This window comes from Saccopteryx bilineata, chromosome 5, assembly GCF_036850765.1.
Source record: "Saccopteryx bilineata isolate mSacBil1 chromosome 5, mSacBil1_pri_phased_curated, whole genome shotgun sequence".
Classification (NCBI taxonomy): Eukaryota; Metazoa; Chordata; class Mammalia; order Chiroptera; family Emballonuridae; genus Saccopteryx; species Saccopteryx bilineata.
This window is the reverse complement of record NC_089494.1, coordinates 174,230,196-174,244,281: the sequence shown is the minus strand read 5'-3', so window position 1 is coordinate 174,244,281 and position 14,086 is coordinate 174,230,196. Positions and strand designations below refer to the sequence as shown.

General features: G+C 34.6%; 1 protein-coding gene across 1 annotated transcript in view; it reads left to right on the top strand.

Annotated features, from left to right (window-relative positions):
• The window catches only part of AIMP1 (aminoacyl tRNA synthetase complex interacting multifunctional protein 1), a 33,396-nt gene extending 23,363 nt beyond the window's left edge, over positions 1–10,033 (top strand). Inside the window, exons 6-7 of the mRNA XM_066278775.1 lie at positions 218–386; positions 8,475–10,033. Coding sequence (XP_066134872.1) covers positions 218–386; positions 8,475–8,641 — 336 coding nt within the window. The 3' untranslated portion in view covers positions 8,642–10,033. The remainder of the gene's footprint in view (positions 1–217; positions 387–8,474) is intronic.
• The last annotated feature ends 4,053 nt before the right edge of the window (positions 10,034–14,086 follow it).

The window sequence follows — 14,086 nt, the reverse complement described above, 5'->3', positions numbered from 1 at the left end:
TTTCAACTATAATGCACTGTCAGGTTGTAGAATATATTTTTTACATGTTTGTATAAGGATTTATAATAGCAACACAAGATTTGGGATACACAGAGATAAAGATACATCCACAAAAAACATCATTTGATACTTAGCATATTAGGTGTACCTTAATATATTCTAGGTATGATCACTCCAAATTTTATACATCTTAATCACCTATTTGTTATTCACACAGATGCAAAATCGGATGGTGATTTTACTTTGTAACCTAAAACCTGCAAAAATGAGGGGAGTACTATCGCAAGCAATGCTGATGTGTGCTAGTTCACCAGAGAAGGTTGAAATCTTGACACCTCCTAATGGGTCTGTTCCTGGAGACAGAATTATTTTTGATGCTTTTCCTGGTAAGTATTTATTGATCTTTACTTAAAATTGTTTGAGAATTATTATTCACAGTGATACATGTAATGTTTAAGTTTAAAATCAATCCATTTTATGATTCATTATGCTTTACATTAAATGATTATTGAGCTTATTACTATTGTCTCATGATTACGTATTAAGCACAAACATCTAACTATACCCCTCCCCATAAAGGTACAAATTACATAAAGTACCGGAGACAATTTTTGCTTTAGATAAAATACTAAATATAATCTCTACGTAGCAGAAGAATGTGATATGGATATAAAATAAATTAATGTGCTGCAAAATCATTTAAGCTGTAGATTATTTCAGAATGGAACACAGAAATATGAAGAGATGAGAAGTTCAGACATGGGGAGAAGCATATAATTCTAAGTCTATTTAATATACTTACATATACTTTTGTTTGACTTTAGGTTATAGAGAAAGTTTCTAAGTTAGAATTTTTACTTATATTAATAATCTAAAAGGAAGTTTCTTTTCATATTGTTTGTTGTCTCCAGTAAAATGTTTCTGAGACACATGAAGCTTTGTTTTTTGGGGGGTTTTTTTTGTATTTTTCTGAAGCTGGAAATGGGGATAGACAGTCAGACAGACTCCCACATGCGCCCGACCGGGATCTACCCGGCACGCCCACCAGGGGGCGACGCTCTGCCCACCAGGGGGCTATGCTCTGCCCCTCCAGGGCATCGCTCTGTCGCGACCAGAGCTACTCTAGTGCCTGGGGCAGAGGCCAAGGAGCCATCCCCAGCGCCCGGGCCATCTTTGCTCCAATGGAGCCTCGGCTGCGGGAGGGGAAGAGAAAGACAGAGAGGAAGGAGAGGGGGAGGGGTGGAGAAGCAGATGGGCGCTTCTCCTGTGTGCCCTGGCCGGGAATCGAACCCGGGACTTCTGCATGCCAGGCCGACGCTCTACCACTGAGCCAACCGGCCAGGGCCGAGACACATGAAGCTTTGTAATGTATGAGAACATTTCTTCAAATTGAGTCTTTGAAGCAGAAGAGGATGAATGCTTGGCAGATGTAGAATATATTTTTTATTCATCAAAGAGGGAAGACCTCATAGAGAATAAACAGCTAGAAAGTAAAAGACTTCATTTATTGAATGGATATTCATTTGACTAGTAATGGGAAAAGCAGATATAGTGTAACAAGTAGAATTAGGTTTGAAAGTCAGAATTGATTTGGAGACATATTTGTAGAAAGAGCTGACTTTTGATCTAATAGGCTGATATGATTATATAGGCCAGTTTTTAATCTTATGTTAATTATGTTTTATGAAATATTAGGGTTTGAAGAATTTTAACATTGGAATAAGGTAGAAAATGTGGGGATGAAAGTATAGGTTAATTTTCTTGAAACTAAGCTCCCCCTTCCTAATCAAAAGTAAACTAATATTTTAAAAAATACACAGGCACAGCAAAGGAAATGGACAAAACAAAAAGCAGCCAACCAGATGAGATATGATATTCACAAATAACAGCTCTGATAAGGGGTTAATGTCCAAAATATGTAAAAAAAAAAAAAAAAACTCACAAAGCTCAGCAGCAAAGAATCCAATTAAAATATGGGAGAGGACCTGAACAGATACTTCTCCCAAGAAGACATACGAACAAGAAGTAGATATATGAGAAGATGCTCATCTTTGCTAGCTATTAGAGAAATACAAATCAAAACTATAATGAGATACCACCTCACATCAGTCAGATTGACTATAGTTATTATCAAGACAGGTAGAAGTATTGGAGAAGCTGTGGAGAAAAAGGACCACTCGTTCGCTGCTGGTGGGGTACAGCCATTACGGAAGACAGCTTCCTCAAAAAATTAAGAATAGAACTACCATATTACCCAGCAATCCCTTTACTGGGTATCTACCCCAAAAAACTTGAAAACATTAGTACGCAAAGATACATATACCACCCCCAAGTTCATCTCAGCATTATTCACAGTGGCCAAGACATGGAAATACCGAAGTGCCCCTCCATAGAGGACTGGATGAAGAAGATGTACATATATACTATGGAATACTACTGAGCCATAAGAAAGGATGACATAGTGCCATGTACCTTGAGAACATTATACTAAGTGAAATAAGTAAATCAGAAAAAGCTAAGAACTATCTGAGTTCACACACAGGTGGGATATTGAGATGCATGGACACTGATAAAAGTGAAGTGGTTACTAGGGGGAGGATGGGGAGAAGAGTACAGAGGGACAGATAATACAGTGACAGAAAATGATTCAACTTTGGGTGATGGGCACACAATGCAATCAACAGTCCAAATGCTATAGAAATGCTTACCTGAAACATATGTACTCTTATTGTTCAATGCCACCCCATTAAATTTAATTTCTAAAAAACCCCAAAAACAAAAAACACAGAATGTATAACAAATACCTGTGACTTTGAATGCCTGTGTATGTCTTGAACCTTGGTAGATTTGAAACCATGATGGTTTGGGGGGGGTTTTTTTGGCAAACTGAGTTTTGGAAAAATCCCAATCTGAATCGTTTCTCAAAGCATCATGATGACTTTAGATTCTAGCAGCATATGATCACCACCGTTCTACCAAAATATCAAAACACTTCTCCAAACCTCAAATTTTAGAGTAAGTGCAATCTTCTTTATAACTGACACCTGAAATTCTATTTAGAAATCCCATTTACTACATTGTAAGAGAAGAACAATAAAGATGAGCTTTTACTTTAAAATTCAGCTTGCATTGAAAAAAAAAAAATTTACCTTTTTAGATTAACATTTGCCTTTTTGTGTTTATATTTACATTGTTCCAAAGTCTTATATTTCTTCTAAATTCATAATTTACCTTTATGCCTTAGGACCTGAATATGTGGAGAAGGTACAAAAAATATTTGTAAAGTGAAAAGAAGGGAAAACCGAACTTTAAAATGGCCCAAGAGGTTGCTTGAATTATTTTCTTATCACTTCTAATAGGCTTATCCAAGACGAACAGCATTGAATAATCAATCAATTTTGAGACGTGGTCTGTTAATATTCATCTTACTTGTGGTTCCACATCAGTTACTGCTTCTGTAACAGTTAATCTGAAAGGAAATAACAGTTAATACTACACAACACACCATTAGTCTTGTTTTTTTCTTTTTCCAGAGAGAGCCATGATATATCAGAGCTTTATTTTTCAGCATCTGCTTTACATTTTTAAGCTTCAGGTGTGTGCTGGTACGTTTTGATGTTCACTGATGTGCTCAGTGTCTAGAGATTTACATTTCATGATATATATATTAAGTGTGGTATAGAAATTGCAATTGGGGCTTAAATCTTTGAATTGCTATTTGGCCTTGGAAAGGCTTTTACACTTAACAACTTTTTGTCTAACTACAGAACTGAAAACTTCCATGGAGTTTAGAAGATGCCAAGTAATATTTTTATAACAGTGACTAAAATCTGTCCCCACTCAATACTTTTATAAATTCTAAATGTGTGAAGCAATAAATTGTAGTATTTAAATATGGTAACTGGTCCCTAAAGCACTAAGCAAAAAATAGCTTGAAAATAGTATTATGGCTAGGAGACAAAGGCAATGGCGGCCATTTTTGGAAAATGCACTGATTTTGCTCTAAAGTAAGTGAAAATTTGCTTTAGTCTTTTAACTTTTAAGATCATGCTTATTTCTATTGATATTGAGTCTCATTAAATAAATGTTAATAGTCATAGAGCCTGTATGATATGCAAGAGTTTTTCACTTTTGGATTCATTTATTTTTTAAAAAACAAAATACCTATTATTAATTCTTCCCTCTAAAACCCATTTCATTCTGGTCTTTCTCACCTGTGCCACCAGAACTTCTTGATCAAGATCACTAACTATTCTCTGAGCTTCATATCCATGGCTAGTTCTCAGTTCTTCTCCTAACTCACTTGCCATCTGGTACCACTCTCCTGGTGGTCCTGCTTCCCTGGCTTTTCATCTCCTTTGCTGATTCTTCCTTACCCTCCTGACCACTTAACTAATCGGAGTGCCCTTGACCTTGGTCCTTCACCTTTTCTCTTTTTCTTCCCAGACTTGACCTCCTCTCTCTCTCTCTCTCTTGTTCCCTTGGCTATTTTATCCAGTCATTTATCTAGCTGCCTACTAGACTTCACTAAATATGTCCAAAGGGAGAATACATATCCCAATCTTACCCCTAGAATTCCCCTTTTCCATAGTATTTTCATATCATCTGACTGGAACTCCATTCTCTCAACTGCTATTTTCTCATGCCACTTCTCCTTCAGAAAATAATAGTGGGTGTACCATCTGAACATATCCAGCCAGAATCATCTTTGTCATTTCCACCACCACCACTGTGGTCTTGGCTTCAATATTCCTTATGTAGCTAATTGCAGAAGTCTTCTGACTGAATTCCTTACTTTTACCCTTTCCCTTCTGTTTTCAGTTAGAGAAGGCAGAGTGATTTAGATCAGATTATATTATGCCTTTGCTCAATAGCTTTCCATTTGACCCAGCGTACAAGCCCACGTCTTTATGGTGGCCTCTCATTATCTCATTAACTGCACGTACTCCAGCTCTAGCTCAGTCATTTCAGTTGAGCCACTCACTGGCTCTTTCCCAAGATAACTCCATTGCTTGGTCCCTCATCCTATTCAGATCCTTCAAATGTCTTTATTTTACTTTTTTCTAAAATATCATAGTTACTATTACCTAATAAGCTATATATTATTTAATGCCTGTTAACACAGATATGTAAACATCACGAAGTCAAGATTTTGTATTTTTCTGAAGTGAGAAGCAGGGAGGCAGAGAAACTCCTGCGTGCACCCGACTGAGATCCACCCGGCATGCCCACCAGGGGGCGATGCTCTTCCCATCTGGGCCATTCTGCGTTGCAGCTGGAGCCATTCTAGCGCCTGAGGCGGCCATGGAGCTGTCCTCAGCGCCCGGGCCAGTATTGCTCAAGTGGAGCGTTGGCTGTGAGAGGGGAAGAGAGAGAGAAGAAAGAGGGAAGTGTGGAGAAGCAGTTGGTGGCTTCTCCTGTGTACTGTGGCCGGGAATTGAACCCAGGATTTCCACACGCCGGGCCAGTGCTCTACTGCTGAGCCAACTGGCCAGGGTAGTCAAGATTTTTGTTGTAGTTATTCACTGCTATATTCCTATCATCTAGAAAAAATACTTGGCATAGAGTAGGAGCTCAATAAATTGGTTAATGAATAAATAAAAAGAAATCTACATATAAAACATGTTTAAAAAAGTAACTATTTGAGAACAATCCTGAGTTATTGCAAGATCATTCCTATCCAACCACTGAACCACTTTCCCCTGTTAGCTTTGTACAATTAATTGAGACCTACTTGCCAAGTTATATTTTAGCTTTTGTGCCAAAAGTGGCAATATTTACAATTACTATAGTTCAAAAACTCAAGTTAATCTAATATAAATTAATTAATATAGTTCTGGGCTTTTAATGGCAGTGGTAGATACCAAAGAGAAGCCGATGATCAGTGAGCATTCTCTGCAAAAGAATGGCTCAATTTAAATGAAGTCTCTGGTTCTTATTCCAGATATGTAAATGCCTGGGAATCTCATGTTGAGTCTGTGTTAAAAGACAGCAGTTAAACTTTGGTGGTTCCTCTTATTAGTTTCTGGTTTTAATTCAAATATTTATTTCTTCCCTCAAAATTGTTAATCTTTTATAAGAAGTTTTAAAACCTTCAGTCTTAGCTCCACAAGTGCTGGATGACCTGAGAACCTTTCGAGACCCAACTTTTCATCTATAAGAAGGTTTCTTTTTCTTTTTATAAGGAATAGGTTTTTAATGGCATCTATTTTATGTGTGTTTTGTGAAGTTCAACTTTTGAAATACTTAGCTACCTGCCTGGCTTTTTAACAGTTTAGTTGTAACTTTTGTGCCTCAATGTCCTCATCCATAAATTGAGGGTAATTGATTGTTTTTATATAGAGTACTAAGAGAATTAAATAAGTAAATATATGTAAAACACTCAGTGCAGAGACTGTCACATAGTAAGCACTAAATGTAAGTATTATGTATTGTTATGGGTATTTTCTATACATTTCAACATCTCCCTAGATCTGAGAACCTGAATTTTCTGCTGCGGCACAGCTTTTGTACTTGTGATTTATTTCTTCAGTCAACAGGAATTTACTGCACAGCCTCTTTTCTTTATAAGAAGCTTTTTCACAAATCTAGGACACTTTGCTTCTTCAATTAATTTCTTATCCATTAGGGAACAAATCTTTGTGAGTGAGGGGAACCAGGGTTAGTACTCAGGTCTCCCTGAACAGGAGCTCTGCCTCCAACTTTTCAGAATTCCAGAATGTTCACTTCTCTACATGATTTGTGCATAAGCAAAATAGAACTGGGCTATTAGACTAGGAATGGTTTAGAAACGAAAAATAATTCTGTTGATACTTTATGTATTGGTATTTTTTCCTATTCTGTTTATTAATAATAAATAACTGATGTCCAATCTCCTGCTCTTAAAGGAATAAGAGAAATCCTCACTTGAATAGGTTTTCAGTTTTAGTTTTACTGTGTAGTCTTCTACTGTAAAAACATTATTCAGTTAGCTCTTCTGTCAACTCCAAAAACCTGCATATCAGAAAACAGTTTTTTATGTTCTCACCAGTTTCATGGCAGTTCCTGAAGAACTAATAAAGGACAAAGCTATCATAGCCAACCAATTTACTCAGTTTTGTTATTACCATGTATGTATGAGTGGAAAATAAATACTAAATAATAAGATGTAATCATAATATCGAATATAATTAGTTCCAGTAATGTTTAAAAGATTGTTTTTAAATAATTCCAAGAGATTTTATCTTAGGAGTCATTTAAAAAATAAATTTAGAAAGTTATATCTTTAATTACTGAATTATTCTTCAATATATATTTTTTAATTTTTCCATTTATTTAAGAGGGAGAGCAGAAGGGAAAGAGAGAGAAAAGCATCAACTCATTTCACTTAGTTATTTCATTTAGTTGTGCATTCACTGGTCACTTCTCATATGTGCCCTGGGGTCAAACCCACAACCTCAGCACGCTGGGATGAATCTCTAGTCACTTAGTCACCTGGTCAGGACCAGTAATATTTCTTTATTACCTCCAGGAAAATAATTTCTCATTTGAACTAATTCTTCATTCCAAATGTTATTGAATATTCCCTAGCTGTAAAATGCTGTTTATGAATATCCCTAGATATTAAAATGCTGTTTATATTAAACTTTGGTCTCTACTTCCTTCGCATTTGTTAGATACAGGGTTTGCTTGGTATACTGGTGGTTGTTAAGTCTATACAGATATATTCTACAAGTTCATTTGACTTTTATTGCTTATAAACTTTATAGTGTGAGTTACTATAGAGATAAGAAATGAGACATCTAAATATCAGAATGTTTTTTTTTTCTAAAGCATAGTTTATTAGGAGGCAAACTGCTATACTTGTGGAACAAAGGCTTTGGTGTCAAATCCTGACTTCACTTGTTGATATGATAGTGTGACTTGAACAACTTATCTTGTTTGAGCCCCAGTTTCTTTATATTTAAAATTGCAGTCAGTATTGTGTGAATTGCATACAACACACATTCCTTGTTGTAGAAAATGCTAGTCCTTGTCTCCTTACTACACCTTTCTGCCTCTTTTCATCTTACCAAATGGAATGGGCAGCAGATGAAACGCAGAGTAGTTATATTTAGCTAGATAATCCCAACATTTAAGCCATTCTATTATAAGAAATCTTTAAGCACTATAGCAGAAATCTAGTAATTTATTTTGTATGATAACTGCATCTCCCACTTGTAAAAGCATAACACATAAAATTATGCTCTCATCCTGTCACAATTTTTCTTTTAGAGTATCTTATATTTTTTAATTTGTGGAATAAATTTGGTGAGCTATATTACTAGCAAAATATTTATTATAAGCATGAAAAATAATAAACGACTAACATCATAAAAATCACAGTAAATGTAAAGTTCTGATCAGGTCTAAAGATCTGAAGGACTGCCAGGACTAATCACTTGAAATATCTCTGGGCAATTTATTTAATATGGAATTTTGTATTTCCCCAACAGGAGAGCCTGACAAGGAGTTGAATCCTAAGAAGAAGATTTGGGAGCAGATCCAGCCTGATCTTTACACTAACGATGAGTGTGTGGCTACATACAAAGGAGCTCCCTTTGAAGTGAAGGGGAAGGGAGTGTGTAGGGCTCAAACTATGAGCAACAGTGGAATAAAATAAAATTAAATTAAATTAAAATGCTTCAGTTACTGAAATATATTGGGGGAAAAACTTTAATAACAATAAAAAGAAATACATTTGTCATTTATGCTTAAAATATAACTGGCTCATTTTGTGTTTTTTCTCTTAGATTGGACTAGTCTTTTACTGGTCTATATCATTTTCAGTTTATTGGAGAAACTATAATTTTACCTATGATTTTTGATCCTTTAAATCTAGAAAAGAAATACACTATATTTAGTGAGGATTTATTTTGTAGTAGGGATGTTGAGTAGCAGAATGTTTTTTCTTTATGCATTTGTAGTATTTTTTCTTTATGTATTTTTGGACATCTTGAACTAGACTAACATTTAATTTCATATTTGTAGGCAAATGATACGTGAAATTTCAAGTCCTTGGAATTTTAGTATATTGTGAATCTGTTATAAATATCCTCTTCGAAAATTACAAGTTAAAATTTGTGCAAGGTTTATCAACTAGTTATATAGTAATAATATTGAAAATGAACAACTGTTGATTCCAGAGAGACAAACATCATAAAAACTAGGAGGTGTTGCATTTAAACGTTAGTTATTGCCATTCCTTGCCAAAGGGACTCAAACTTGTATATTTAAGGCAAATTTTTAAACAGACTAAAATTTCCATTGTGATTTGAACTTTTCTTTCCATTTAGCAAAGTAATCAGTAATGTATTTTGACTATGAAGCATAAACAATTGCAAAGTGTTGCCAATGCAGTTTCCAATAAATTGACTGTAAAAGCAGCAGTCTATTATTTACTCTAGCTAAATTTAAAGATTCCTTGGGTTCCTAATAAAATATTATTTATAGCTTATTGTCTTTAGAAGAGCATTTAGGATTGTTATGTTTTGCTTTTTTATGAATCACCATACTGTTAATATATTAAAAGAAATGGCAGCCAAAATTTTAATATTCATTAAGGTGTCAAATGCCTGTTTCCACTCTTTCTAGATAGTCTAGGAACAATGAAAATTAACTTAAGAATAATTAGTTTCAAGTTTATCAGTCTTAAGGTGATAACTGATGACTAGTACTACCAAATAAATGCATTGATGGAGGTAGAAGTATAAATATTGTTTGAAAGAGAAGTCTCACACTCAAAATTCTAACACTGTAGATATTTATGCCTCCAATAAAAAGAGGGAAAACAAAAAATTTTACAATAACCCTGCATGCGAGTTATAAAAGGCGTAAGTAAAATTTATTAAGTCCTTGGAGTGCTGGTAGGCTGAGACACAGTATCATGGTAAAATTTCATCTTTTTTTCTAAAAAACAATATTTATTACCAGAGCATAGGTAACATGTGTTGATAAGTAAACAGAAATGAATTTCCAAAGTTCTTTTGTACTGAAGGGCCATTACTCTTTTGGGAATAAAGAATATGACAAAGTCTTTTGTGATTCTTTGTTTTCTAATTTTTCATAATTATATCAAATTTCTTTCAATAAATCTATGATAATTTAAAGGATATTTCAAGTACCTAGTTGCAATATTTATTCCCAATTCTTCAAGTTATATAAAAGTATTAAATCAAATGATCAATTTAGCCCCATTCAGTTATTTTTTCAGAAAATCTTAATTCTGTTTCATTTGTATTCTGGGATGAGAGAGCTATTATGAAATCAACAAGAAATGGTATTGCTGGTGAGCTGGGCATAACTTCCGGCTTTTGAATGGTAGCTTTAAGGAATTTAATGCAGAAGATAGTGTCAGGACACAGGCTAAACTGTTGGTGCCTGTTGATGTCTATTTATAAATTGTAAAATAAACCAGAACAAAAATCTGATCTTTCCCCAAGATACTTTCTCATCTAAGTTGGCCCACTATCATACATAAATATTGGAAGTACTAACTTTTCTTTCCTTTTTAAGAGAGAGGAGAGGAGATAGGAAGATTCCCACATGCCCCTGACCAGGATCCACCCAGCAACCCCTGTTTGGGGCTGATGCTTGAATCAACTAAGCTATCCTCAGTGCTTGGGGTTGACACTCAGACCAACTGAGCTATCTTCGTGCCCAGTACCCAGGGCTGATGCTTGAACCAATTGAACCACTAGAGGGGAAGAGGGAGAGATAGAGAAGCAGATGATTGCTTCTCTTGTGTGCCCTGATTGGGAACTGAACCAGGACATCCGTATGCCAGTCCAGTGCTCTATCCACTGAGCAAACCAGCCAGGGAAACTTTTCTCACATTTAGAAATTCCATGTACTTTTTCTGAAATGTGTCATTTGCAGGACATGTTGATTTTAATATAAAAATTGGAAAAATTATTTTTGCCTTCCATTAAGAATATTAAGTACTTTAAGTTAGAAGAACTTTAAGTGACCAGCAAACAGATAATTTGTTATTTTTAAAAATAATATAAATTCCCATTTAGACTTGACAAAATATTCAAAATAATTTATGGATGTTTATTAAAAAGCATGTCATTAAGATAGAAGGTATGGATACTGCTTCACAGAGCAACATTAACAAGTTTAAACAGGTCCAGGTGTCTGGGCCTTAGTTTTTCAGGTACAAAAATCGCATTGCTAGATGGAAGAAATCCATGGAGCCTAGTAGTTTTGGTTTTGAGGCCAGATTCCCTAGTTTTGATTCCTGGTTCTACAACCTCACTGCCTGTGTGATTTTGTGCAATTGTTTAGCTTCTATATACTTACTTCCCTTGTCTGTAAGGTGGGTATAATAACAGTACTTGCCTCATAGAGTTGGGAACATTGTGTGTACCTCTAGAGTACTTAGAACTATGCCTGGAACATTATGTTAACAAGAGTTTATAATAGGGATGTTCCTTTTCATAACAAGTGTTTCTGAAAACATTCCCTAAGAAGTTGAATTCTTGTTTAGAAGATTACTTGACATGTATAAATTGAACAGAGTATCTTAAGTAACATTACATAAGCTGTGCTGGTGTCTTTCAACAAACCTGGTGGTTCCCCTAAACCAGATATACTGTAATATCTTCCTTGATACAGATGTTCATTACTGAAATGCTCTCTGCACACCCACTGAAATCTATTTTTTAGATATTTAGATGCTGGCCAGCCCTATTCATTGATGCTTTTTAACTAGTTTAATATTACTGTATTTAAAAAGTATAAAATAATTTTGTAAGTTTTTTAGACTAGCAAGACAATATTTTTAATTACAGTATTGTGTTAGTTTAACACAAATAGAAGCGGTTATATTCTCAAGTTGTTGAGTGAGGGAGCACCTTGCTATTGCCTATAACGGAAATTAAAAGTATATCCCCTCAATTTTCCAGGGTACTTATATGTGGTACCTTTAAAAATGTAAAAATACCAGAAGTGCACAATATTAACTGTACTTTTAGCTACATAAATTGTGACACAAGTCCTAGTTCTAAGTGCTGTGCAACAGTATGAAAACTAAAACTTTATTACCATGATACAAAATAAACACTAGTGAGGCAAGTTAATGTAACTCAACTAACAATAAATAATATTGCAAGTTGCTGTCTATTGAGAAAGCTTTGCCCTTCAAAATTTTAGTTAAGGAATAACTATGCCCTTTTCTCACAAAAGTTAGGGGGATATAGTAACACCTGTCTACTGTTAAGAATTTTATTATAGAAATATTATTAAGATATTTAATGCTTTATATATAACCTTACCAATTCCTAAACTCCATAGAGGTAGACCAGCCATCTTACCCTAAAGAATCAACAGAGAAGTTAAATAGATGCCTGTGCTAAGGTAGAACTAGCTGATACCTAGATCTTCCATTTCTTACTAATTCTTTGCTCTCCTCCATTCCAATACATTTTGTTCAATGTCAATAGTCACATTGTTTCTTTTTTTTGAATGAAGCTTGAGAAGTTAAACTTTTCTATAAACTGTAGGGAAAGATAGTGATAAGTTGAAAAACAAGAGTCATTACAAAGAATTTTTTTTTTTTTTTTTTGCTCCTGAGGGTCTCAGGAATAATTGCTGGCAAAGCCAGGCTGCTGCTGCTGCTGCTGCTGACAATAGTTGCCTTTTTAGAGCCACGTGCCTTGATTGAATTGTATACTGTTGTTGGGGGGCCACTGTTCCTATAATGACATTTTATCCCAAACATCACCTTATGAGGGAAGTCAGTAAGTTCCAAATAGATAGGGTTACAGGCACGCAGGCAGACAGATATTTTAACCAGGAACAACTTTTTACAGTTATACCACATTTGCAATACTACCTGGATCATAACCATGAAATTTGCAATAATAGTGATAAGAAGGATAGTTGTTGTTGGCTAATATGCCTCTATACAAAGTTAAATCTTCAAATACCAAATAGAAAAGGGATAGTGACTTACACATTCTTGCTTATTGCACTTTTTAGTTATAATTTTCCTTTAGATAAGACTTAGCAGAGATAATTTATAGGAGTATAAGTGCAAAAATAATTGGGAGAAATGACCTAAAACAATAACTGTTAGTTTGAAAGCGAGCCATCTGGAATTTCAGAGTGTGAATTAATTATTGAATATTGTATTTTTTCACCCTTATACATGTTTTTTTTTTCTTCTGTCTTAATCTCACCCCCCTCCTAACACACACTATTCCCAGTTCTCTGGGTTTTGAGTAAAATAATGTGTGTTATTTATGTCTTCATCAACATCATTTCCTATCTGGCAGGCTATTATACTTAGCTTAGCAACAGCAGCAGAAACAAGACCGGGGCTTGGTAATTGCAAGAAAAAAGAATAATTCTTTCTAATAAAGGGCCTAAATAGTCTTCTTGCCTTTCCTGTTCTTGCATAATGCCTTCAGAATTATTCAAATAGCAATTATTAATGTCTACTCACTTCTACCATGGCATTTATGTGATGACCTCTCTTATCAAGGCTGCTCTGACAAAGTTTTACATTTGTTTTTGCAAATTGCTTCATTAGACTATCATATATCCCAGTAGAGAAATGCTCTCAATATATGCATCCACTTAACTGTTCAACCCTAAGATTACGTATTTGGCTGATACTTGTTAATTTAAAATGCACTCAACTTTTCACACCTGGGGATTTTGGAAGGAATGGTGCATGAGTCATCTGGAATCAACACCACAATTTGATTTTTCTTTGAAAAAGATTAATGAAAAATGCAAACTAAAAGTCATTTTCAATATCTTTAGCAAAAGAGAATGATTTTGGTAGAAATAACTTTTTTCATAACCTTCAGTTTTCATATGAAAAGGTAACATTTTCTCTTAAAATAGCACATGTACTGAAAACAAAAACTTCAGATGCTTGTGAAAAGAGACAATTTTTACATAAAGTTTCAGTGAGAATCTGGGAAATAGCAATGCTACTATTAACATTAAATAACAGCCATTTGTAAAATAGCTTTGACATGCCTGAAAAATCAATAGAACAAAAAATCTAAGAACAAATTCTTTATTAAAACAAGGCAGAGTATAGGTAAATATA